Here is a 25178-nt window from a genome sequence, read left to right on the forward strand (position 1 = left end):
TCCAGACCTGTCCCAGGGTCCTGTTTGGGACTTGGATCAGGACAGGGACCCCCACCAGCAGTGGGATTATCTCCCGTGTCACCGGCACGGTGGCAGCTGCTCTCCCAAGTCTCCCTGGGCTGCGGGAGGAGGATCCTCCCCGGGCACTGGGTGGTAACAATAACGGAGCTGCTGGTCGGGCCTGTTCTGCAGCAGCGTGGGGACATCTCGGGGACATCTCGCCCGGGCACCGCGTGTCCCCGTGGGGGTGGGACGGGGTGAGCAGGCGTTTGCCCACAGCCCATCACCCTCCAGCTGCATCTGGGGAAAAACAACCCATTGCCTCATCGGGGACCGGGACGGGTCACACGCACCTTCCCCCGCTTGTTTGTCCCGCGGGAGCGCGGCTGAGCCGGGATTTCTGTGCAATTCCCCCCTCAGCACTAATGAGGATTATCCAGCTGCGCTCAGCGGTTGCGTAAGCTCTCTGCTCCTGCAAAGCTCAGCACCGCAGCTCCCGCCCCATCCACCATCATCGCTGCACACCCAGACACAATTGCTCATTTCTAACGCTTCTATTTATTGCAAGGGGACGCCAGATCCTGCTCTACGCAGCAGCCCCAGCAGCAGCCGCCGGCCCCGGGAAGTTTCCTTCCAGCGGGTGCACGCCAGGGGGTCGGGTCTGCCTCACCAGGGACCTGGCTTGAAGACAAACCGTCATGAAGGCTGGAGAAAACTCCGCGGCAGCTGCGGCCGGTGCTGGGGCCGAGGGGCAGCGCAGGGGGATGAGATGAGCAGCTCTACAGGTAGGCGGGCAGGTCCTTCTCGATCACCTGTGAGAGAAAACGGAGTGTTGTGCAAGGAGAACATCATCACCCCGAAAACGTGCCCGGACTTGAGGCGGGCAGAGCTGTGACACTGGCCGCACTTACGTAGGGATCGTCCATGGGACTGTACCGCTTCACCACTTGGCCCTCCCGGTTAATGAGGAACTGTGGAGTGAAGCAGCACGTGGGTGCGTGAGTCCCGCAGCCCCACTCCCCCGTGCTCATCCCAGCCTCTCTGGGCCAGGGCTGGAGATAACGTGGCTTAGGGTTAGAGATAATGCAGCTCAGGGTTAGAGATAACCCGGCTCAGGGCTGCAGATAACTCAGCTCGGGGCTGCAGATAACCCTGAGCCTCTGGGGACGCTCCCAGGGAATCCGCCCATGTGTGAGGATCCCTCCTGCCTGTGCTGCCCCAGGGACCCCCCGCACTCCCCCAACGGCAGCTGGATCCTACCTTAGTGAAGTTCCATTTTATTGCACTAGGAGAGAAGAAAACAGGAGTGAGATTTGGGCAGGAAAAAAAAAAAACCAAAACTCTCCTCTTGCTGCTGTGGGGCCAGAGCCCACCCCTCCCTGCTGGGGATCCCGCACTCACTTGCCCAAGGTGCCCCTGCCTTTGGGCTGCTCCTTCATCCACTTCCAGAGCGGATGGGCGTCGTCCCCGTTCACATCGATCTTGCTGAACATGTCGAACTTCACCCCGTAGCCCTCAGCGAACGCCTTGATGGCAGCGTTGTCCCCGGGCTCCTGCGGGAGGGAGCGAAGCGGCAGCTCCGTGAGCGGCCGCTCGGTCCCGGGGAGCCCCGGGAGCCCCGGCTCCCCACCGACCTGTTTCCCGAACTGGTTGCAGGGGAAGCCCAGGATGCGTAAACCCCTCTCAGCGTATCTGGCGTGCATGTCAACGAGCTGAGTGTAGTTTACCGGAGTCTTTCCTCATTTCGAGGCCACGTTGGTGATGATGCACACGTAGCCCCTGCACATGGGGGTGAATCAGCAGCTGCCCCGGGCGGGGCGGGTCCCGCTTACACAACCGATCGTCCCGCCGCGGCCTTTGAACCGCGCGCCTCGCCGCGGGGCCGTACGTACCGGTACTTCTCCAGGGACACGTCGTTGCCGTCGATGTCCCGGGCGTGGAAGTCGTAGATGGCCTTGGCCGAGCGCCAGTCGTCCGCCTGGGCGCACTGCGGGCGGGAGGCACGGTCAGCGGCCCCGCGTCCCTCCCGCGTCCCCTCCGCCCGGGGAGCTTCCCCGCCGCGCCCCCTCCGCCCGGGGAAGCCCCGCAGCCCCCCGGGGAGCGGCCCGGCCCCGCAGCGCGCTCACCATGCTCCGCACCGGGCCCCGCGCCGCCGCCGCCGCCCCGCACAGCAGCGCCCGCCGCAGCGCCCCGACCCACCCCATCGCGCCCCCGGCTCTCGGCCAATCGGCGGCGCGGAAGCACCGCCCCTCGCTGCCGCGCAGCCAGTCAACGCGCACAGAGGCGTGCCTGACCGGATGATGGATGCGAAGCTGACCAATGGAAGAGCAGGGTGGGCGGGGTGGCCGCGGGGGTGTTTATTGGCGGAGCGGGCGAGACCATTAGGGCGGGGGGGAAAGGACGGACCATGTGGCGGTGTCGGCCCATGAGGCGCCGCAGACCGGGCCCTTCGCGGCGGCAGTTTCCCACTGGCCGGCGTGTGGGCTGCAGCCCTCCCTGCCCCGGGGCTCAGACAACCGGAGAACTGCCCCGGCTACAGAAGAGGGATCCCCGCTCCCCCCCGGAGCGAGTCGGCCTACAGCTCCCAGGAACCCCCGCGGTGCCGCCTGTCGCCGCGCGAGCAGGCATTAGCGCGGGCAGCCCGAGGGGGCTTTAGGCGGTGCGGGCGGCGGGCGCCATGGACGACGAGGAGGAGACGTACCGGCTGTGGAAGATCCGCAAAACCATCATGCAGGTGCGGCCGGGGGCGCCGGGAGGGACCGAGGGGACCGGGAGGGACCGGGCCCCGGCACGGGGCGGGGCTGCGCGGGGCCCGGCGGTCCCCTGGCTCCCGGTGCGGCCCGGCCCGGCGCCCCCGGCCGACCCGCGGGGTCTCCCGGCAGCTCTGCCACGACCGCGGGTACCTGGTGACCCAGGACGAGCTGGACCAGACGCTGGAGGAGTTCAAGGCGCAGTTCGGGGACAAGCCCAGCGAGGGCCGCCCCCGCCGCACGGACCTCACGGTGCTGGTGGCTCATAACGACGACCCCACCGACCAGATGTTCGTGTTCTTCCCCGGTGAGCAGCGCGGGGTCCCGGGCGGGGCCGCCCCTGCCGGGCCGGGGGCGCCCTGTGACCGGCCGGTCCTGCCGCAGAGGAGCCCAAGGTGGGGATCAAGACCATCAAGCTGTACTGCCAGCGCATGCAGGAGGAGAACATCACCCGGGCGCTGATCGTGGTGCAGCAGGGCATGACCCCCTCGGCCAAGCAGGTGCGGCTGTCCCGACCGGAGGGCGTTGCGAGCCGGGCGTGTTCCGCTGCTCTGGCTTTTAGCGCTGCTTTAGGTTGATAAAAGGCAGGAATTTCCTTCCAGATAAAGCCTTAATCACAGATTGTGTGGGTTTGGAAGGGACCTGGAAAGCTCATCCAGTGCAATCCCCCCATGGAGCAGGAACACCCAGATGAGGTTCCACAGGAAGGTGTCCAGGCGGGTTGGAATGTCTGCAGAGAAGGAGACTCCACAACCCCCTGGGCAGCCTGGGCCAGGCTCTGCCACCCTCACTGGGAACAAGTTTCTTCTCAAATTTAAGTGGAACCTCCTGTGTTCCAGTTTGAACCCATTACCCCTTGTCCTGTCACTGGTTGTCACCAGAAGAGCCTGGCTCCATCCTCCTGACACTCCCCCTTTCCATATTGATCCCCATCCGTCACCCCTCAGTCTCCTCTTGTCCAGCTCCAGAGCCCCAGCTCCCTCAGCCTGTTCTACTTTTGCTCAGGCTCTTGCTTGCCATGGAAGTGTGTTTAACCGGAGCAGCCGGAGGTGGCTCCAGAAGAGCAGCTGAGGGGCTGTCAGGGGTGGGGGGGGAAAGGGGACATGTACCAGCGGTCGGGAGATCTGTTGGCTCTTTGTGCAGCCGCGTCTGTGCGAGCGCAGCGGCTCCACGTTTGCGGATCCGTGCGTGGGCAGGGCTGTCCCAGCACAGCGCTGCGTCTGACGGACCTTCCCCTGCAGTCCCTGGTGGACATGGCTCCCAAGTACATCCTGGAGCAGTTCCTGCAGCAAGAGCTTCTGATCAACATCACCGAGCACGAGGTGAGCGGCGCGGGGCAGGTGATGTTTTGTGTGCTGAGCTGCGGCTCGGGCCAGGCTGAGCAGCACAGTCCATTTTCTTGCTGCTGAACGTGCCGCTGTGAGGAGCCGGTGGCTCTCTCTGCCGTTCTGCCCTCACGGCCTCTCCCCACCATTGTTCACAGCTGGTACCGGAGCACGTTGTCATGACAAAGGAAGAAGTGACCGAGCTCCTGGCCAGATAGTATCCTTTGTGTGTCCCTCCCCTTCCTGCCCGGGTGTGACGGGCACTTGCTTTGGGCTGGAAACGAGTACAGCGCGATGGTTTATTACTCCGTTCCGTTAGCTGTGCTAACGAGCGGGCTCCGCAGGGGCAGCTCCTTGACTCCCCGCACAGTAAACTGCGAGAGAACCAGCTCCCGAGGATCCAGGCGGGGGACCCAGTGGCCCGGTACTTCGGGATCAAGCGGGGTCAGGTAAAAACAGACTCGGGTGACGGTTCCTGTGAGGTTCTCACAATGTTTCAGAACTCTCGGAGCTGTCTCTGTTGAATGTAAAGCTGTTGGAGGCTGGGTGCAGCCGTGCGTGGGCTGAGCAGCCCTCCAGCAGCTTCTCTCCTCCTGAGCCGCTCCTCTTGGCCTCGCAGGTGGTGAAGATCATCAGGCCGAGCGAGACCGCGGGCCGGTACATCACGTACAGGCTGGTGCAGTGAGCGGGGCTGCGGGTAAGGCGGAGCTCTGGGCAGGGCCCTGGGCTCAACTGGGGCTTCCCAGGACTGATCTGGAGCGAGCTGCCCGCAGGAGGAGATTATCTCCAAGCTTTAAATGGTCTGTGAGGGGCAGCACTGGCGCGAGGACGGAGCAGAGCCGGGCTCAGCGCTGCAGTGGCGCTGGGTGATTCACATCGAGTCCTGTCCCTTCCAGGTGCGGAATTGTCCTGCAATGCCTCCCAATCCTCCCACCCACGGCAGTTCACGGGTGCTCCGAGATCTCCCCCTTCTCATAGACGGCCGAGAAGATTCCCAGCGGTTGCGTTTCCTGGCCTAGTTCCTTGTTTTCCCGCACGGTTGTTGCTGTAACTCCTCACGCACCGTGTGCGGGGAGGGAGGGAGCGGAAAAGGCCTTTGCTTTCCTGTTTTATAGGATCTTATTTTTAATAAAGGTCTGTACTGTCTCTGTTCCTCACTGGTGGTGTGTTTCTCCACCTCTCCCTGTACCGAAGCCTCTGGACATCAACAGTTCCGGCGGGTTTCATTCTGTTCAGCGTAACTCGCCGCTGCAGCCCTGGGGACCCTCCGTGGGGGCTGAGCCGGCAGCTCGTCCCGCAGGACCCTGATCCCGGCTGTTCTGGGGCTGTGGGTCAGTGTTCCCGGCCCTTCCCGTCCCACCCTCTGGCTCTGAGACCCTGCAATGGGGAGTTGTTCATCACCCCCCGGTTGCTTTGATTTTAATCTGTTCTGGGTCTCTTGGGGGTTTTTAAACTTCAGTACCAATACTCAGGGTCCATCCTCGTGGTGCTGAGCCTCCTGCAGCCACAGACTCAGACCTCCAGCGTGGACCCAGCTTGGAAAACACCGACTTTATTGATTTGTTTGGAAGCGCATCGATCTGAACGCAGCAAAACACAGAACGCGTCTTCATCCAGCAGTACAGGCGCGTCCTAACGAACACGCTGGATTAATTAATACACAACCGAAGGGAGCCCGTTCCCGTTAGCGCAAGCGAAGCTTTTGTCCCTTCCCTCACTCGCGCTCGTCACCGCCCGCACACACACCGGTACCGTGGGGCGGCGGAGGGGGCGGCGAACTCCCCCCCACCGCTGTGGAAATGACCTGCTGGAAAATCCAATCGTCTGGCGAAGAGCTGCGGGCAGGACGTTCCGTGGGCGCCCGTGGCTCTTCTGTGGCTCAGTATCAACCGTTTCCCTGGGAATTAATGACCTTCGGGTTTCTGTACCTTAAACTGACGATGCTGAGGTGCGTTTGGGTTCATCTTGCCCTGTGCCCTCCCAGCCCGGGCTCTGGTGGCCCCACAGCCGTGACCCGCAGGAGAATCGCAGGAAACGGCATTCAGCTCTTTCTAAACTTAAAATCTACTCGTTTCTATGCTTCAGTGCAGAAAAGACTTGTAGCTTAAAAAAATAAAAGAAAAAAGTGGCTGGTGGTGTTTAATTAACCCTTTGAGTTCCTTTGCCAGCAGAGGTAGTGGGTTCGGCGCGAAGGTTCATCTCTGCAGCCTCTTGGCTGTTGGGGCTGTGACTCGCTCGGGCCGTGGGGACGAGGTGTCTCCCGTGGGTCCTGCTCTGCCCGGCTCCGCCGCGGAGCCCCAGACCAGCGGCTTCGATTTGTGGAGACCAAACGACTGCCGAAAGAACCCCAAACCCTGAGAGATGAGGCGACGCTCGGGACTCAGAGCCGGGAACAGCCGTTCCCTGAGCTCTTCGCGTGGCTCCTGTGAGTAGGAAATGCCCATAAACAGCCGCAGCAAAGCGTCTCCCCCGCGCGCTCGGACGTGCAGAGGCAGCAAATTCACCGCTGGACTTTGGGCGCCTGGTACAGCCGATTCCAAAGGATAAATGTACCCGCAGGGCCTGGCAAACGCGGCGGCCGCGCCGGCTCCGTGCCGGACGCTGTGGGTGGATTTAGCGGCTGTGCTGGATCCATTGCTCCCCCGGCGGTGTCCCCGTCCCTGGGAGCTGTTCCCCCGCTCAGTTTGTCCGTCTGTCTGTGCGGTGCCCAGGCCTGGCTGTGGTGGGGGAACCCCCCTGCGTCCCCCGCAGCCCCTGCCCGTCCGGCACAGCCAGCGAGGAGCCTCAGACCCTTTGACTCTCCGGTCTCGAGCCGTGCGGCAGAGGCGCGGGGTGAAGGAGCGCGGCAGAAATGCAGCCTGGGGCTGGCAGGGCACAGCAAAGCCTCGGGTGCCTTCCCGGTCGGGAGCAGCAAGCGAAGGGTCCGTCCTGCTCTGCGGGAGCGAGTGGGGTTCCCGCGGCCGAGGTTTTGACCCGATTGTCCCATCGGGAGCAGAGGGGCTCAGGGGTTTGTGTGAAAGCTCCAGCTGCAGAACAGCGAGGACTCGCCTGCAGCTGCCCGGGGCTCCGGGCTGTCCCCCCACCCCTGGGCAGCGCCTGGTTTTGCCCCTTGGCCCCATCCCGGCATCCACGGCACTTTGGCGGTTCAGATCAAGCGGGGCTGCCGCTCGCGCCCGTCGTGGCAGCCGGCTGCCGGGCACCAGGCAGCGGCGCGCAGGGCCGCGTTGTTGGACTGGTTTGTGTTGTCGTCGGGGAATTCCTCTGCGTCGCTGTGGGGGCCGCAGCCGGGGGCAGCGGAGCCCCTGACGTCCCAGCGCCCCACGCTGCAGCTCCGGCTGCGCTGCCCCTCGCTCCCGTCCTCGCAGGACTGAGCTTCCTCCGTGCTGGTCTCGCTCTCCTGTTTCGTTAGCGCGGTCCGGGAGGCCCCGTCCGCGGCGCCCGCCAGGTCCCCGCTGTCCTCCAGCTCCGAGTCGGAGTCACCGGAGCGGTCGCCGGGCTCTGAGGGACAGAGGGACCCTGTTACGCTCCCACCCAGCACTGTGGCACCCCCGGGAGCTCCGGGTGCTCTCCAGGATGGGATGGGCCATGTTATTGCCACCAGTGACACCCCAGCCCCCTGAGGGACCTGTGCTCGCTGGGGAGGACCCGCTGGGTGCCATGTACCTGGGAAGGAGTCAGCGCCGTAACCCAAATTCCCCTTCTCCAGGCAGGGGACGCTGCCAGGGGGGCTCTGGGAGCCGGTGTCGGCCTGCGAGGAAGAGGAGCAGCGATGAGGGCAGGAGGGGGAGAAAATGCCCATCCACTGGGCTCCATGTCCCCCGAGGTCCCCAGAGTCTCCTACCAGGTGGGAGCATTTGCTGGGGTCAGCCAGAGCCACGGGCTCCTTGTCCTCGAAGATGGTGGAGTAGAAGATGATGAGCGCCTCGATGATGCGCGCCTGGTGGGGATAGTCCACCAGCGAGGACAAGGAGATGGTGGCGTCCGTGGGCCTGGGGCGCATCAGGGTGGGCCCGAAGACGATGCCCAAGTTGCCTGAGGTCATCTTGTTGTCCTGCTCCACTTCCACGATCCTGACGAGGAGGAGGAGGGTGAACTCTGAGAAGGGCTGGGCTGCCCCCAGCGCCGCGGGGCAGGACGGGCCGGTCCCGCCTCACCTGCGCAGGTGCTGCAGCAGGAACCGCAGCGTGGCCATGTTCTCCCAGGGCAGCTCCTTCAGCAGCTCCTTCAGCCTCAGCACCAGCGTCACCACCACCTTGTCAGTGTCGGCTCCTCTGTCCACCAGCTCGGGGCCGCCCTTGGCGCCCTTGGCCTTGGTCTCACCGCCCTGCAAGCTCTCCTTGGCCAGCCCCATCAGCTCATTGTACAGCCGGAACGGCATCAGCGGCTCCGGCAGCTGCAAGAGGACGGGGGACATGGGCTGGGGAGCCGTGTCCCAGCTCCAGGGGGGTCACCCCCTCCCCACACCTCCCCGTGAGGACACAGCAAGGAAACCTCTCCAGCCCTCTCACAGCGTGCTGCCCCAAAGGCAACGCTATTTATCCATCTCCTGAAGGTCTAACTCCAGCCTCGTTTGTCCCAGACAATTAGTACCCGTGAAGCTCAAGCGCAAAGCAGCGTTTGATCAGCCCGCGGGTGCTCTATGGTGATAAGAACCCCCGGGCCAGGGTTTCTCCCTGGAAATGCCCGGGGTGTGGGTGGGCGCAGCAGCAGGGTCCCCGTCCCTTGGGTTGTTGGGTGGGTTGGGCTGTTGGATGGGTTGGGCTGTTCTGTGGGTGGACGGGCTGTTCTGTGGGTGGGTGGGCAGAGCCCACAGTGCAGGTGGGGCTGTGCTCGGGTGGGAACTCATGCTTTGAAGTTTGCAGCGAGCAGCCCGTTAACTAATTGGTGGTTTGCAGGGCTGGGATGTTTTGAAGGCGGCTCAAACAGCTGGTTTGGGGCTGGGCTGCTCCCACAGCAGAGCGGGTTCCCTCCAGCTGTTACAGAGGGACTTTCAACCTGTTTCTCTGCAGCGAGATGCTGCGTCGTGGCTCGGGATTGATTTCTGCTTCTTTTTCCACCCTGCTTTTCTTCTCTGCGGAAGCTGCAGAGGCAACTCAGGGACACAGGACATGGCTGAGCCCATGGCAGGGACACCGAGGGACACAGGACACGGCTGAGCCCATGGCAGGGACACCAAGGGACACAGGACATGGCTGAGCCCATGGCAGGGACACCAAGGGACACAGGACATGGCTGAGCCTGTGGCAGGGACACCAAGGGACATAGGACATGGCTGAGCCCATGGCAGGGACATCGAGGGACACAGGACACGGCTGAGCCCATGGCAGGGACACCAAGGGACACAGGACATGGCTGAGCCCATGGCAGGGACACCAAGGGACACAGGACATGGCTGAGCCTGTGGCAGGGACACCGAGGGACACAGGACACAGCTGAGCCTGTGGCAGGGACACCGAGGGACACAGCCCGGCTGAGGGAGCCGTGAGCTCAGCCCGGCGCTGCCGTGCGCAATGAGCTTTGCTGAATCACTTCCCCTTCGTGTGCCTGGTTCCCCAGTCGCGGAGGGGAGGGCAGGTTTGGTGCTTCTGCACCGCGTTGTTCTGCAGATGGGGGGGGCAGGACACCCGCAGCGTCCCTGCTCTGCCCCGTCCGTGGTCCCACGCCCAGCCTGACGTCCCAGCCAGGAGGGACCCTCGGCACCCCGGTACGCCCGGTTTGTGCAGAGCCCCTCCTGCCAGGGCTGAGCTGGGGAAGCCAGGTTGGGATTGGGTTTGGGAAGGTTCCTCTGGCCACATCCCCTCTGCTGCCCCCATGGAGGCACCTCCATCCTCCCACCTGTCTCAGGTAGAGCTTGAGGACGTTGCTGATGTCGTGCGGGGAGGCCTGGGACAGCTCCACCAGCTCCTTCCCATTCTCAAACGCCTGGCAGAGCTTCTCCACGCGGGTCTTGACACCATTGACTCGGTAGATGCCCTGTCAGAGGCACAAAAGCGGGGTTGGGTGAGGAGAGCTGTTCCTCTGCATGTTTGCAGGAGCTGGGAGCTGCTGGCTCCTTCTGTGCTGGAGTCACTCAGAGTCACCCGGGGACATCCCCTCCAGCTCAGACATTTGTCATTCCTGTTTCATAGGAAAGAGGGAGGCAAGAGAAGCGGGTGCCCAAGCTCAGAGTTTAGAGTATCAGAGCCAAGTTTATCACCTGGGACTTTCTGCACCCCGGAATCTGACAGCAGAGTGTGTGGGTTTTGTGCCGAGGCACAAGACGGTTTCAGGAGAAGCAGCCGAGCTGTGGAAAGGGGAAGGGAAACTGCGTCACCTTGGTTTTCAGCGCTCGCTTCTCGATCTCAGCAACGCACTTCTTGACGATGAAGGGGATGCCGTCGGCGCTGCCCTGAGAAGCCTTCATGAAATCCTGCCCGAAAAGCTGCAGCTTCCCTTGGAGCTTCTTGTGCCCGCACTGGATGGCCAAGGTCTCCAGGCACTTCTTGTGGCAGGCCAGGCAGCACTGGAAAACACAGGAACCGAGACCTCCTGGCTGCAGTTGCGCGGCCGCGGTCACAACCACGTGTGTCGCAGCTCCTGGCCGGTTCCACAGCAAACCGTGACACCGAGGGACAAGCTGCACCGTGACGGCTGCTGCGGAGCGTGTGGCTCCCACCAGGGACAGAACCGAGCGCGGGGAGCGGCGAGGTCACCCCGTCCAGGGGACATTCCCCCCGCCTGCCCCTTCCCCTGCTCCCAGCTTTACCTCCTCGCACTCCGCTCCCTGGAAGTAGACGTAGCTGTTGCACTCCCGGCACTTAGAAGGTGCGCGGAGCTTCCGCAGCCGGTGGGTCTGGGCAGCCTTGGACAAGCCGACGTTTCGGAAGGGGCCGGTCGGAGCCGCCATTTCCGTGCTGATCCCATTGATGCCTACGGGCAGAGCAGAAGGAAACGCAGCTGCAGCCCGACCGCCCTCCCAGCAGCTGTTCGGTTTGATTCCAGAACTACAGGATTTGGGGCAGTGCCCCTGCGGTGAGCTCTGTGTCCCCCGCGTCCCCCCGCGCTGTCACGTACTCTGCTCGAACGGGGCGGTGGGCTCGTCCTTCTCCTCCAGCTCCTCGCTGGAGGACATGGTGCCGTTGGACGACAGGCGCTGCAGTTTGTGGCTGAAGTCACCTGCCGAAAGAGAACCCGGTGAGACTCCCGGCAAGGCTGTTTCTCCCTGAGCGCGCTCTTGTGCTCCTTGCGCGGCTGGAGCAGCTTTTCCTGGAGAAAACGGGGAGCTGGGAGCTGACCCCATCCCACCCCGTCCCTTCGGAGACTGGGATCAGAGCGGTTACGTGCAACACAAGGTTATTACAGGGCAGATAAGCGAAGCGGCAGGTCTCGCCTAGCTGCGGTGCTGGTTTAGGCTGGGTTTATCAGAAGGGAAGGACTGTCTGCTCTGGGCGGTTGTCAGGATCTACCTGCGTTTGAGTCCAGGCTGCTGTCAGCTTCAGCGATGGAAGTTGGCCAGGATTTATGGACCTGGTGTCCCCGTCCGCCTGCAGAGCAGAACAGAGTCCAGCTGAGATCCCTCCTGCGCTCAGGAGAGAAATGGGGCAGCAGCCCCGATCCCGGGGTACACTGAAATGACTGAGCAGCTGCTGGGGGGCTGTGATGCTTCAGTAACGCATGAACAAGGGAAGGAATCACAGAATAGTTTGGGTTAGAAGGGACCTTCAAAGCTCAACTAGTCCAACCCCCACCATGAGAATAGATGGGGAGCTGGAGAGAAGCCTGTTAGGCAGCACTAGACAGCAAAAGCAAAAGAAGCCGTGGATGTGATTTTGTGTCCTTCGGGGACCCCGCTCCTCCCGCCAGGCTCACCTCTCCGCTCCGCCGCGGCGCCGCTCTGCTCCTTGGCTCCGGCGGCTCCATCCGAGCCCGACCCGGCCCCGTCGGATCCGGTGGCCGCTGGGAAGTCACCGGCGCCAAAACTGCCCTTGCGTGCGCGAGTGAAGGGGGACCTGGGGACAGAGAGGAAGACAGGGAACGTCCGAGTGGATGGGAAGGAAGGACACTTGGAAACCGTATTCATGGTGATCCACCTGCCTGGGGATTTTACAGCCCCCTTGTTAATACTATAGCTCATCCATGGGAGGATGTGAGGGGATCCCCAGCCGGTCCAGCCCCAGCGTTCCCCGCAGGAGCTGGGCCCAGCGGTTTTCTGCCGGGAGCAGGGAAGGGGACTGTGGACCAGCCGCGGGTCCACGTCTCTGTTCCTACCAGGCGTTGTGTGACACGTAGGGCTCGAAGTCGTACTGCGTGTCGGGCTCGTCGCCGCGCTGCAGCTGCCGCACGTGCGAGGCGTATTGCTGCCCCGGGTCGTACAGCTTGCTGCTCTCGCACAGCGTCTGGAAGTTGACGGGCAGCGGGGCCGTCTGCATGTGCATGATCTGGTAGAAGGAGATGGTGGCCTGAAAATAACAGAGGAAATCAGACGTGAGCTCGGTGTACACGGGAGAGAGAGACACGGGGCTCTGGGTCGGGTGAGGGACGGGGAGCGCGGAGCCGTGCTCCATGTGCAGCCCTGAGCTGAGCTCCCAGTTCTGCCCAGTTCCATGGCTTTTCAGAGCACTGAGGAGCGAGGGGAGCTCTGCAACCCCCCAGAGCTCGGGGGCAGCTCTGAGCAGGGTGCAGCCTCCCCCCCCAGGGACCCACTCACCGTCTTGACGACCTGGTCGCTCTGTTTGATCAGCTCGTGGATCTGCCGCAGGGAGTTCACCTTGGTGTCCTCCAGCTCCTGCTTCTGGGTGTTGGCATCCGCAACGCAGGTCCGGTACGTGGCCATCGCCTCTTCTGCCTGGGAGGTGGGAGAGCAAGAGACGGGGACAGTTCATGGGTGAGAAGAACACGGGGAACAACAGCATCTCCCTGCACTTGGACCCTGTTCCTCCGGGTATCCCTGCGCCGTGCCCGGGTTGCTCCTGTGCTGGGACAGAGTCAGACTGAGCTGTCATGTTCCCACCTTATTTTTGGCTTCCTCCTCCAGCCGCCTCTTCTTGTCCAGGGTTTTGGTGGTGACGCTGCTGGCCGTGCTCTGCTGCTCCTCCTCCGCTTTCACCGCCATGTACTTGGCCTTGTCGTGCTCCTCGCTGCGCTGCATGTAGATCTGCTTGGCCTTGCGCAGGTTCACCTCCGCCTCTTGCTGCGGGGAAAACGGTGACGCCAGGTGAGAACTGAGCTCTGCTGGGGGATCATCACCCCCCGAGCTCCCCAGGGCCCCTCTCCAGCCCCTGCACCCCGTGTTTCTCCAGCAGAAAGCCCCTTGAGACGCAGCACCCAGCATTGCTGGGAGGGGACGGGGTGCAGCGTCCCCCGAGGGGTGCGTGTCGTGGGGACGCTCCAGACGGGGCTCAGACGCTGCCGCTCACCAGCTTCCTCTGCGCCCGGTGCCACTGCTCCTTGATCTCCTTCCTGCGCTTCTCGTGCTCCAGGCGTCTCACGGTCAGCGGCTGCGTGGGGGAGAAACGACCCCCAGGGGTGTCTGAGCGAAACCCTCGCTGCTCTTCGCTTTGCAAAAGGCTTTGCAAGGAGAAGTTCCCTGGGGGGGATCTTATCCTTCCCCAGCACAACCGGGCTTGGTTACTGTGACACAAATCACCAGCCTGGGCAGTGCCAGGGACAGTGTCCCCGTGTCCCCCCCTTGCAGCGAGGGGACAGCAGGTCCCTCCCCGGGACATGGTGCAGCTTGGGCTGGAGGAGGAGGAGGGAACGCAGAGAGGTCTGGAGTGAGGAGGAGATGGACCAGGAGATGCTGTTTGATCTGCCAGAGCTGGGGGGTTTCTCCTAGAGCCTCTGTCTGACCCCGCACAGGAGCCGGGGATGCTGAGTTTCTGACACCAACCCCCTCGCTGTTCAGCACTGGGGACAATCCCCCTCTTGTCCCCTCACCTGGAGGAAGGTTTGGTGCTGCAGTGTGGTGGCCGCCTGCAGCACCGACGTCCCATGCTCCATGTCCTGCTCCAGCGCCAGCAGGTAGATGGACAGGAAAGGCATGTTGGTCTGGGGAACAAGAAAACGCACCCTGAGCCCTGGCACCGTGGCACGAACCGAAGGACACGCGTCCTCCGGTGCCCCGGTGCGGCCGTACCTCCTGGCTGAGGGTCTGCTTGCAGCTGTTTGCCATCTTCTGAAGCCCTTTGGCAAACTCCATCTCTGGAAGAAACAGGTTGGAAGTGAAAAGCCACATGAGACACCAGGACCTCCCTGCTGATCAAAACAAATCCCAGGAGCTCAGCGCCGCTCCTCACCCAGCGTGGTGCGTTTCTCCAGGTACCCGATGAGGTCCTTCATGTACTTGGAGATGTTCTTGGCGTACTGGAGGGCAGCGTCCACCCCCCCCTCGCAGCGCTGCAGCATCACGTCCACCTCCTCGGCCGGAGGACGACCTGTGGGTACAAGGGGAAGGTGGGGAGGGAAAGAGGAGACTGAAGGTGCTGCTGCCCCGTGCTCAGCGACCCGCTGCCTCCAGACGCTGCTGAGCTCCCAGGAGCGCTGGAGCAGCCCGGAGAACCTCAGGACAGTCCGGATCACCCCTGCGAGCAGCCTGGAGCTTTGCCGGCATCATGCTGTGCTGGTGACCTGCCAGCTCCAGCGCCAGCAGCAGCTCTGCTGCCTTTCCCCAACCGAGGACACCCTGCACCCCAAATCTGCGCCCGGAGCCTCACCCAGCTCGTAGCTCTCTGTGCCCGTGGGGACGCCGTCTCCCCCAGGGATGCCACCGTAGAGGCTTTCCATGGTCTGTGGGATGGGGAAAGAAAAGGGGCCGCTCAGAGAAGAGGAAAGGGAGCAGCTGGGGTGCTGGTGGATGGAGGGGAGGCAGAGCCCAGGGCGGCTGGGGGTTTTTGGCTGTTGCTGCGTGTCTCCTGTGCCCAGCATCACCCACCTGGTTCTGGTCGCTGGGCGGGATGGAGAGGATGGTGCTGCTGTCCACCTCCCCCATGAGGAACTCGGACACGCTGTGACGAGAGGAACACGGCCGGGCTCAGCAATGGGGCACGGGCTGTCACCAGCAGCACCCGACCCCCCCGAACCTGCCCTCCCCACAGGGGCTCCCCGGTCCCCAAACCACCCCCCGAACCAGCAGCCACCATGGGCTGCGTGTGGGCAAGGGGACAGGCTGCATGGGGACATGTGTCCAGGCTGTTGGGGTCCCTCAGGGACCTTCTCCAAGGGACAGCTGGCCAAAAGTCCCTTACGTGCTGCTGAAGGACACGGCGATGGCCTCCACGGCCTTCTCGAACTCCCGCTTGTCCGTCTCATTGTTGGATTCGTAATGGAAACCTGGAAATGGGGAGACATGGGGAGCTGCAGTGCTGGGTCAGGCTGGAGGGACCCATGCGGGGACAGGACAGTCCCTGGGGGTGATGGGTGTTCTCTAGTGCAGTGTCGAGTCTCTGTCCCCATTTTTCCCAGGACTGACTCCCCCACCAGCATCACGCAGCTCACGTTTCTGTTTGCTCCCCGTACTGGGGCTGCTGGAAAAGTGCTGCTGCCTGTGAGCAGTTCCCCCTCGAGCCCCCACAGCGGGACGGCTTCGCTTCCCCTGCGAGGGCTCGAAAGAGGAACCGTTGGCAGCACCAGGAACCGGCACAGACGCCGGGGCCGAGGGACGCTGGCAGCGCCCCGGTGCCTTTTGAGGGTGCTGAGCCCCCTGCTGCAGTGAGAGGCTGGGATGTGCCCCCAGCCCTCTGCCCGGGGACGGGGCAGCCCCAGGTCACCCGTCCCAGCCCCGCGTGGGGCCACCCCACGGCAGACCTGCTGCCACCCGCCACGAGGTTTCCTGTCCCCGCGCGGTTGCTGCGCCGTGTCCAGGAAGCCGCGCGGTGACGCAGAGTGTTGTGCTGTGCCTGCGGTTGGCGCAGCCGCCCCCTCCCCGCGGTGCAACGGGCAGGACGCGGTGCCCAGCGGGCTCGGGGCTGCGCAGCCCCCGCGCTCACAAACCCCAGCGCTGCCAGGAGCAGGAGCCCCGTGTTCACATGTTTGACCCAGGGCCGTGCTTGGAACCCCCTGGGCGGGAGCTGGGCTCTGGCATTGCCGACACCACATCACCCTTAAAACCAAAACACGGCAAACAGGCAGCTGCTGCCTTTGCCTCTGCCTGTCCGGGGCAGCTCTGCTCCTGGCACGTCCCGGCGGGGGGCGGGGGGCGGGGGGAGCCGGACAGAGCTCCTGGCCCATTGTCTCACCCTTGACTTTGGAGATGAGGGTCCCGGCGGCCGTCAGGGTCTCCAGGGTGTTGAGCAGCGGGTACTTGTTGATGACCTGGCGCAGGACGCGCAGGGTCTCGCCCAGGCACTCGTGGGCCAGCGGCCGCTGTGGCTCCGTGGGGTCTGCAAGAGAGGGGGCTGAACCGCTGCCCCTGTCCCTGCCCTGTGTCCGTGTCCCGTGTCCCTTTCCCGAGCACCGCTGGGCCTGGGGCAGCCCGACCTTTGAGGCATTTTTTCCTCAGTAGTAACTTTTTCCCTGGAAAGCGGTTTGGGAATTTCCTCCTCGTTTCCTGCCCTTCCTCCCGCGGGACGGGCGCTCCCGGCCGCTGGCAGGGCTGCAGCGGGTCTGTCCTGCTGCCAGCCCCGTCCAGCCGGGCTCGCTGTGTCCCACCGGGTCCTTCCCTGGGAACCGACCCCTTTGTGGGCTCAGGAACGTGTTTCTCTGCTCCCTTTCCTGCTCCCGGGTCCCTTCCAGAGTGGGAGGTGAGAGCAGCGGGGCTGGGGATGGGCTGGCTGGGTGCAGAGGGGAGCTGGACTCTCCCAAATCCCGGCTGTGTCCCCCAGCCTCTCCCCGTCTCTTTGCCAACTCCGGGACGGCACCACCGTGGTTGTCCCAAACTGGGTCCAGCAGTAACCGCGGACCCGAGCAGGGATGGCAGCGGCACAGTCACTGTCTGGCTCAGGGATGGTTCCCTGTGATACCCAAACCTTGCCAAGGGCCCGGAGGCAACGTCTCCCGGGTTGTGGCTCTGGCTGCCGGAGCCATCGTCACCGCTGCCCCGGGCTGGGCGCCGCCGTTAGCCACGGCGAGTGGGGATGTGTCAACATGTTTGCAAAGCTGGTGCCGAAAACACGGCATCATGTGACCCCCCCACCGCAGCCCCACCTCACTGCAGGGACCACGAGATCGTCCTCGTTCCCTTCGCCTCCCCAGGCTGGGACACTCACCCGCTGCCACCCACCCACCAGACCCTGTGCCGGGGCATCGGCCCCATGCCGCCGGCTGCCCCGGTGGGGCTGGTTTGGGGTCCGGTGCCCTGCGGGGCGGGGGGCCCTGGCAGGCGGCTGGCACCGCTGCGCTGTAAACAGGAAAGCAGGCGGATGAAAATAGCTCGTGGGCAGGAAGCCGCGTTATCCTGCTGTGAGCTCCCGGCAGCCGCCCACCGCCTCTGCCCACGGCCGCGGGGGCTTGGTGGGCCCCCCGGGGAGCCTGGTCCCCTCAACACCCCCGCGGGTCCGGGCTGTCCCCGGGGACAGGACGGTCCTGTGCTGTCCCAGGGCTGGCGGGCGCCGGCGCGTCCCGGCACTCACCGTCACGCAGCACCACGTCCCGCAGGTTCTCCAGGGCGTCGGCGAACCGGGCCACATCTGCCAGCAGCTGGGAGATGTCCTCAGGGTCGATGAAGGGACCCTCCCCGCCCTCCATGGGGCTGTAGGACGTGGGGGTCTTGTGGCCCTTGGGCACGGCGCGGGGCGCGGCGGTGAGGGGGAAGCCGGCGGCACTGGCATGGCGGCTGAGGCTGGTGGGGCGCTTGAGGGTGCCCACGGCGCTGGGGCTGGTGCTGAGCTTGGCGCTGGCGGGGGGCAGCTCCCCCAGGCCGCAGCCCGGTGCCTCCAGGCAGTCCTTGCGGCACAGCTCCTGGGGACAGGGCTGAGCGTGATGGCACGGCCGCTGCCACGGCTGTGCCGTGCCTCAGTTTCCCCATCCTGCCTGGCTGCGGTGTGGGGATGAGGCGTAGCCCCCCCGGCATGTCCAGCCCTTCGGGGACCCCAGGGTGGGGGTGCTGGGGACAGGTGCCCAAAGGCCCCCACCCCAAAACGGCTGGGGCAGCCCAGCCCTTGAAAACCTGCCCGCATCCCTCCCAGGGCTCAGTGGCCCCAGAGACCCCCAGTCCCCCCGCGCCGGCACCCACGGGGCTCCCCTGGACGTACCGTCAGCCGCACAGCGGGTGCGTGGGACAGCGAGTCCAGGGAGCGCTTGGGCGAGTGGGCTTTCCCAGCTGAGTGGGGGCTGTAGCTGTTCCTCCCCGCCGCCCGGCCGAGCATCCCTCCAGCCACCACCCATAGGGCCTCTCCCGGGGGTCGGGGAGGAGGGTGGGGATGGGGACAAGGACGGGGACGGGTCCCCCTCGCTAAGGAGCTGCGGGCAGGCTCTCAGCCCCCATCGGCCCCGTCCGGCCCCGCGCTGTGGGGCTGGGGCGCAGGCGCGGGGCGGGCAGTGCCAGGGTGCGCGGAGGAGCCCCGGCCATCGCCAGCCGCGCGGGGGTGAGGTGCTTCCTCCCGCACCCCTCCAGCTCTGGGGGTGCCCCACGTAAATAAAGACATGGCAGAGCCCGGGTGTCCCCCAGCTTCCTCCTCTGGGCAGTCTGGGGGTTCCTCTGTCCTCCATAAACCCTTGGTCGTAGCCCCCGCCGCCAGCTCCCTGCCCTTTGCCGCAGCCCCCCAGTTTCTCCCCAGCCCCACTCGCCCTCCTGCCTCTCCAGGCAGCTGCTCCATCCCCTTCGTCTGGGGCAAAATCCCCCCCCAGGCCCAGTGAAAAGGGTCCATCCTCAGCTCCCTCCTCTTCGTGGACCCCCTGGCCATACCCAAATTCCCCTTCCCACCCTGTGGATCTTCCCAGTGGCTCCATGGGTGCCACGGCCCCACGGCCCCCACCCTGCAGGAGGGGACACAGGACACTCACCGGCAGGGTCTGCGGGACGGGGCTTCCCGCCCGGCTCTTCTTGGAGATGGAGGGGGTTTTCATCAGCTCCCGTTTCTTCCGGGAGAACATGGTGGTTCCTGCAGCGGCCGAGCCCCTGCCCTCGGCGGCCCCTCGCTCGGCACGGCCGCGGTGCCGGCTGCTGCTCACCCCGCCGGCCACATTCGCCGGGGAGAACTGTCAGGAGGGCGCGTGTGACGCGGCCTTATTTCCTCATCAGCTTTGCAGGCAAACCTGAAACAGGAAAAGCCAAATGCGCACCCAGGGCACAAGGCCGGGGGGAAGGGGGACCCTGCTGCCCCTCGGGGGCTGTTTGTAGCCTCGCAGGAGATGGTGGAGAAGGTGCTGGCGCTCTCGGGGCGGTGGGTTCTCAGCAGCCGTTTGCGGGGGGTGTCGGTGCTGCACCCCAGGGCTGCAGAGAAGAGGAAGGGGGGACAGAGAGCCCCACGCCGCAGGACTAGAGCTGACCCCTGCAGGATCCTGGTCCCCTGGGGGGTTCACCCCTGTTTGGGGGTGTCCATCAGTCCAGGGAGGACGAACCCTGTCCCATGGGGTGTTGCTGGAGGCCTCTGCACACCCGCGGTCCCCCACCCGTGACTCACCCACCCACGGGGTAACGCAGCCCCACAACGGTCTGTTCACCCACGGGAACCCAACGAGGCAGTGGATGAACCCTGGGGAGGGACAGGACCGGATGAATCCCCCCGGGGTGCCGCTCCCGCAGCCTGGGGACCCCCGGCCGGATCGTGCCCCGCCGCTGCCCACCGGGCTGCTCGGGCGGGCCGGGCCGGGGGGGATCCCCCCGCTTCGTCCCCGGGGACCCCGCGGGGCCGCGCTGCCGCCTCTCTCGGGCCATCTGCCGGTCGCGGCCGTGGAGCGCCCGGACGGGACCCGGAGCCGGAGCCGGCGGCCGGGGGGTGGGCCGGGGGGTGCGTGGGTGTCCGTCCGGGGATGTGCCTCGGGTCGGGGTGCGCACATCCGTGGGTGCACGTGCGTGGGGCGATGCACACGCGTGTGCCCGTCTATAGGTGCGTGCGCGTGCCAGTGGGGGGGGGGGGGGCTCCCGCGGGGGGTTGCGTGCCCGGGTGGGATGAGCCCACGCGTGCCCGGGACGGCTCCAGCCCCGGCCCCCGCGGGCTCCCGGTGCCCCCGATTTCCCCCCGGTCGCTGGTGTCGGGATGCGGGACCCCCCCGCGATCCGGCCGCTCCTGCCCTTATTTGGGCATTTCAGCCCCGTCCAATCAGCGCGGGGGGGGGCGGGCCCGACCCCCTCCGCCCCGCCCGGCCCCGCCACCGCTCCCCGCTCCGCGCCGGTACCGGCTCCGCTCCCCGCTCCCCGCCATGAGCAACTCCCAGTTCAACAAGGGCCCGTCCTACGGCCTCTCCGCCGAGGTCAAAAACCGGGTGAGTCGTGGCGGAAAACGGGAGGTCCCGGTGCCACCGGGCGGGAGCGAGTCGGAGACCGGGGGGTACCGGAACCACCGGGCGCTGCGGTTCCCGGTGCTCCCGAGGTCATGGAGAGCCGGGCATCCCGGTGCCGCGGGGGTGTCCCGGCTGCATCCCGGAGTCCTGCAGAGCCGGGGGTCCCAGGAGGATGGGGAGCCGGGGTCCCGGTGTACCGGGCACTCTGCGGGGCGGGGGACGCCGGGACTCCGGTCTCGGGGTGCCCTGGTCCTGCCTGCGAGGCTCTGGGGAGCTGTCTCTGGGGAACCGGGACCAGGAGGGGTCCCGGGCACCGGTCACCGCGCCCAGCCCCGCAGCAGCAGCTGCCGCCGCCCCCCGCCCCGGCATCCCCGGGGCACCGCGGGGCTGAGCCGCTGTCCCGCGGAGGTGCCGCTACGGGGCCGGAAGGGGAACGGGAACCGGTGCCTCCGGCTGGGCTGTTGACACCCCGAGGCAGGAGCGGGGTGCCGCGGGGTGCAGGCAGCTGGGTGCCTGGGTGCACCCCGAGGCTCCGGGTGACCCCGTCCCTGTGCCCCTCGCAGCGGGGCTGTGCTGCTGTGGCAGGGGACAGGGGTCCCGCAGGGCTGGGGACAGCGGGGAGGCACAGCACCCCCTTCCATTCACAGCACCCCCTTTCCTTGGCCATGCTCCTCGCACATCCCGGGGCTGCCGTCGGGGCTGGGCTCTGGGAACAGCTGCCACCCTGGGCAGTGGGACAGGCCACCATGCTGGGCTGTGCCCGGCCCCGGGCGAGCAGCGGTTGAGCTGTTGTCACCCCAGCCTGTGGCCCCACGTGGCTGTGCCCTGCCCGGGGTCCCGGGAGCTGCCTGGACAGGGCTGGCGCAGGCAGGGGAAGGGGCGTTGGGCTGGCATCACTGCCGGGACTTGGCCACGCGTGGCAGCTGCTCCTTGCCCGGCCTCGCGGGGTTTTGCGTTTCATCACCGAGCAGACGGGCCCCTGCTTGCAGCTGGGCTGGGCCGCGGCAGCGCTGAGCGGGTGGACGCGCGCTGGAGGATCGCTGCTGCCTGCTCTCGGGCGCTTCAGCTTGATTCAGCAAGACTTAAGCCAGTTTAACTGCCCCAGTGTGTCTCCTGAAGGCTGACATCACCAACTGGGAACCAGTTAAGCCAGTGGCAGCCTCCCAGTCCATGCTAGTCCTTGCAAACTGGGCTGTGGTGGGATCTGTTTAGGGGCTGGTCCCCTCTGCCCCCTTTCATGCCCCAAGAACCACCCCCTGCTGGCTGTGGGCTGGGCAGAGGAGCTGGCACCAGCTGCCCGTGCCCCAGAAAATCGGCTGGTGGGACAGTGGGATCCCCTGGCTGGGACACACGTGGCGTCGTGAGCGTGACCCTGCTCGGCTGGGCTGTCCCTGCCTCCGGCACCAGTGGCCGAGGCGATGCTGGCGGTGATGCTGCCGACCGGGCAGCTGCTCTCCATTTGGGAGGAGGCGGCCGCATTCCTGGCATAGCCGCGGTGACCGAGGAATCTGTGGCGGTGCGTCCGGCCCCACCAGACGAGCTGGGGACCCCGGGGCTCCGTGCGAGGCTGCTGTCCCCAGACCTTGCTGCGGGTTTGTGCCCGGGGGGAGCAGCCCCCCAGGAGGGCTTCGGGGTGCCCGTGGGGGCCGTGCTTGAGCTGCGCCCTCTCTGTCCCCCCCCAGCTCGCCCAGAAGTACGACCCACAGAAGGAGGATGAGCTGCGGACGTGGATTGAGAGCGTCACGGGGAAGCAGATCGGGCCGGATTTCCAGAAGGGGCTGAAGGATGGGGTGATCCTCTGCGAGTGAGTCCCATGGAGCTCGCCGCTCTGTTCGGACGGGACACACGAGGGGATGGGATGGGACCGCAGCCTGTGGGGCGGGAAGGGTGGGCTGGATGTGGCCGTGCCCGCACTGGGACCCTCCAGGCGCCCGAGGTTTCCTCTGGCTCGTCTGGCCTCACCCACAAAGTGCCCGAGTCTGGGGGAGCCCTGGGGACCAGCAGAGACCTGGTGGGGGGAATCGCCTTGTGCTTGTGGGGGTCACCTGGTCTGGACCTTTCCCAAAGGGGCCCATGTGCTGCTGCCACCCGGTCCCCACCACGGCCCCCTGTCCCCCTGTCACCCCCAGGCTCATGAACAAGCTGCAGCCCAACGCGGTGAGGAAGATCAACCGCTCGGCGCAGAACTGGCACCAGGTAGGTGCGGGCAGCCCTGCCTGCGATCGGCTCCATCCCGGCCCCGCCGCTGCCACCTGCTCAAGTGTCACCCCTCTCCCCCCGCCCCCAGCTCGAGAACCTCTCCAACTTCATCAAGGCCATGGCCAGTTACGGCATGAACCCCGTGGACCTCTTTGAAGCCAACGACCTCTTTGAGAGCGGGAACCTGACGCAGGTGCAGGTGTCGCTGCTGGCGCTGGCGGGCATGGTGAGTGCGGGGGGACCAGTGGCTTGGGAGGGGGCACCACCCCATGGGGACGGGCTGGGCAGACCCTCAGCTTGGGATGGTGCTGTGGGACCCCACAGCTCCCCCTGCCCAGGGGGTGCGAGCTGTGGGACCCTGTCCTTCCTCACTGTTGCTCCCGGACAGGCCAAGACGAAGGGGATGCAGAGCGGTGTGGACATTGGTGTGAAGTACTCGGAGAAGCAGCAGAGGAACTTTGACGAGGCCAAGATGAAGGCTGGGCAGTGCGTGATCGGGCTGCAGGTGGGCTGGCCCCCCAGCTCCTGAGGGTACCAGCGGAGGGGGACTCAGTTTTATCAGACCCTCAGCATCATCATGGCTGGGTGGACTGAGGCTGAAGGTGCCTCGGGTGTTTTTGGGATTTGGGACCAGCTCAGCTCCATGTCCGAATCCCAGCACTCAATCTCCAGGAGAGGATGCGCCTGGGTTGGGTGGGGAGCGCTGGCTGTGCCCCCTGGGCTGCAGGGGAACGGGGAGAGAGGAGAAGGGGTACAAGGGGGTCCGTGCTCGGTCTCACCGCACCCTCTTGTCAGATGGGCACGAACAAGTGTGCCAGCCAGTCCGGCATGACGGCCTACGGCACCAGGAGGCACCTCTACGACCCCAAGAACCAGATCCGGCCGCCCATGGACCACTCCACCATCAGCCTCCAGATGGGCACCAACAAGTGTGCCAGCCAGGTGAGCCCCCGCGCTGCGCTGGGGAGGGGACGGGGGGAGCACCGCGGCTGAGCCTGCTCTGTCCTGTCCTTCCAGGTGGGCATGACGGCTCCTGGCACCAGGAGACACATCTACGATGCCAAGATGGGGACGGAGAAGTGCGACAACTCCTCCATGTCGCTGCAGATGGGCTCCAACCAGGGCGCCAACCAGAGCGGCCAGGTCTTTGGCCTCGGCCGCCAGGTCTATGACCCCAAGTACTGCCCGCAGGGTGGCCAGGGCGAGGTGGCCAATGCCACCTGCGACCAGAGCGGGGACCCCCCCGGGTACCACTACTACTGTGAGGAGGAGGAGAGCTACTGAGCGGGACGTTGCCCAGCCCCGTCTCGCACATCTCATGTACAGAACCTGCTGCCAGCAACATTCCAGCCTCTACTTTTGTCATTCCCTCTTTTTAAACTCTTTTCTAAAAAAAAAAAAAAAAAATAATCTATTTTTCTGAGCAAGAAAATAAAGACCTTGTTTGTAGGAAGGAGACTGGCCGCTTCCCGCAGCCCGTGGGTGTCCCCAGCACAGCCCCAGCGTTCGTGGCAGGAAGGTGGCGGATGCTCTGGCGCTGAGGAGGTGACAGTGTCTTCTCTCACACAACCACGAGGACATGTCCCCCGGTGCCATTGCCGTGCTCTGCCAGCAAGGGAGCTGTCCCTGCGCCGCTGGCAGCACCCAGCTCAGCGCCATGGAAGAGGGGGCTCAGGGTGGCGGGACACGGGGGGAGCATGGCCGGGGGAGCCCCCCCAGGTGTGGGGAGAGCCCAGGGCGCTGTGGGGCTGCAGCCCAAGGGATGGGGGGGAGGGTGTGCCCTGCCAGCAGCTGTGCACTCTCATGTGAGCTCTAGACCGATGCTCTTTTATTATTTTTAAAATATATTTTAAAATATATTTTATTATTTTTTATTTTTATTATTGCTCTTTATATTACCTTTTAAAAACAAACAAACAAGCTTTTAACAAGTAAGAGACTGTTTCTGGTGCAGGCTCCGTGAGTCAGTGCTCAGGCAGGGCACCCCACACCTGGGGGATGGGAGATGCCACTGACCTGGACGAGACCCCAGAGCACGGGCTGTGAGATGGGGTGGCACGGACCTTCCCTCGGGGCTGCTGGGTCGAAAAGGATCCCCGCGGGCTCGGGGGACGCTGCGATCGTGTCAGAGGAGGGAAAAAAGTATGGAACGCTTCACGAATTTGCGTGTCATCCTTGCGCAGGGGCCATGCTAATCTTCTCTGTATCGTTCCAATTTTAGTATATGTGCTGCCGAAGCGAGGACAAATGTCATGCTTTCCGCGAGGCTACTTAAACCTCTCTTAATTTATAATTTTCAAGTCATGGCGATCTTGTAGGCTCCGGCGTTCTTCTTCTCCACTTCATTCTTCCCAAGCGAGTTTTGAGCACTTCTGTTTTATTAATCCTCTTTTTCATGAGAAATTTTGGCGTTTCCCTGGCTGACCCCACGCAGTGCGGCCAGTGACGCGCGGTGCATGGCGGGAAGTTTTCTACTTTGCATAACGGGGCGTGGTCTGCGCCTACCCGCCACCGTCCCAGGGTTCCCCGGTGGCGCTCGCGCATGCGC

General features: G+C 64.9%; 4 protein-coding genes across 8 annotated transcripts; 2 read left to right on the plus strand and 2 right to left on the minus strand.

The window, feature by feature from the left end:
• Positions 1-539: 539 nt before the first annotated feature.
• On the minus strand, positions 540-2245 carry GPX4 (glutathione peroxidase 4). Its single transcript, XM_082072084.1, has 7 exons — positions 2127-2245; positions 1893-1987; positions 1635-1779; positions 1402-1553; positions 1261-1285; positions 912-971; positions 540-812 (listed from the first exon to the last, which is right to left on the minus strand). The coding sequence occupies exons 1-7, from the start codon at positions 2202-2204 to the stop codon at positions 780-782; spliced, it is 588 nt and encodes a 195-aa protein (XP_081928210.1). The 5' UTR covers positions 2205-2245; the 3' UTR covers positions 540-779.
• Positions 2246-2444: 199 nt separating this feature from the next.
• On the plus strand, positions 2445-5221 carry POLR2E (RNA polymerase II, I and III subunit E). Of its 3 annotated transcripts, none has more exons than XM_082072082.1 (8): positions 2445-2734; positions 2916-3057; positions 3135-3250; positions 3947-4072; positions 4234-4292; positions 4446-4524; positions 4695-4772; positions 4972-5221. In XM_082072082.1, exons 1-7 carry the CDS (start codon positions 2678-2680, stop codon positions 4758-4760), a joined length of 645 nt encoding a protein of 214 aa, XP_081928208.1. In that variant the 5' UTR covers positions 2445-2677; the 3' UTR covers positions 4761-4772; positions 4972-5221. The 3 variants fall into 3 exon arrangements, with proteins under 3 accessions (XP_081928208.1, XP_081928207.1, XP_081928209.1); XM_082072081.1 differs by having other exon boundaries at positions 2488-2734; positions 2883-3057; XM_082072083.1 differs by having other exon boundaries at positions 2549-2734; positions 2883-3057; positions 3992-4072.
• A 382-nt stretch (positions 5222-5603) lies between these two features.
• On the minus strand, positions 5604-19194 carry ARHGAP45 (Rho GTPase activating protein 45). 3 transcript variants are annotated; one of them, XM_082072080.1, is made up of 23 exons: positions 18992-19194; positions 17620-17947; positions 16288-16431; positions 15298-15382; positions 14985-15057; positions 14767-14839; positions 14350-14487; positions 14190-14254; positions 13991-14101; positions 13471-13551; positions 13065-13244; positions 12762-12899; positions 12323-12513; positions 11924-12063; positions 11521-11598; positions 11129-11230; positions 10821-10984; positions 10389-10577; positions 9911-10048; positions 8230-8468; positions 7917-8145; positions 7739-7823; positions 5604-7573 (listed from the first exon to the last, which is right to left on the minus strand). In XM_082072080.1, the coding sequence occupies exons 1-23, from the start codon at positions 19079-19081 to the stop codon at positions 7221-7223; spliced, it is 3414 nt and encodes a 1137-aa protein (XP_081928206.1). In that variant the 5' UTR covers positions 19082-19194; the 3' UTR covers positions 5604-7220. The 3 variants fall into 3 exon arrangements, with proteins under 3 accessions (XP_081928206.1, XP_081928205.1, XP_081928204.1); XM_082072079.1 differs by lacking the exon at positions 18992-19194 and adding an exon at positions 18241-18479; XM_082072078.1 differs by lacking the exon at positions 18992-19194 and adding an exon at positions 18241-18479 and having other exon boundaries at positions 7739-8145.
• A 1093-nt stretch (positions 19195-20287) lies between these two features.
• On the plus strand, positions 20288-24040 carry CNN2 (calponin 2). The gene is made up of 7 exons (XM_082071907.1): positions 20288-20413; positions 22114-22235; positions 22561-22627; positions 22719-22856; positions 23019-23135; positions 23426-23572; positions 23648-24040. Exons 1-7 carry the CDS (start codon positions 20351-20353, stop codon positions 23912-23914), a joined length of 921 nt encoding a protein of 306 aa, XP_081928033.1. The 5' UTR covers positions 20288-20350; the 3' UTR covers positions 23915-24040.
• The last annotated feature ends 1138 nt before the right edge of the window (positions 24041-25178 follow it).

The sequence above is a fragment of the Streptopelia decaocto genome (genome assembly GCF_964273445.1).
Source record: "Streptopelia decaocto genome assembly, chromosome: 24".
Taxonomy (NCBI): Eukaryota; Metazoa; Chordata; class Aves; order Columbiformes; family Columbidae; genus Streptopelia; species Streptopelia decaocto.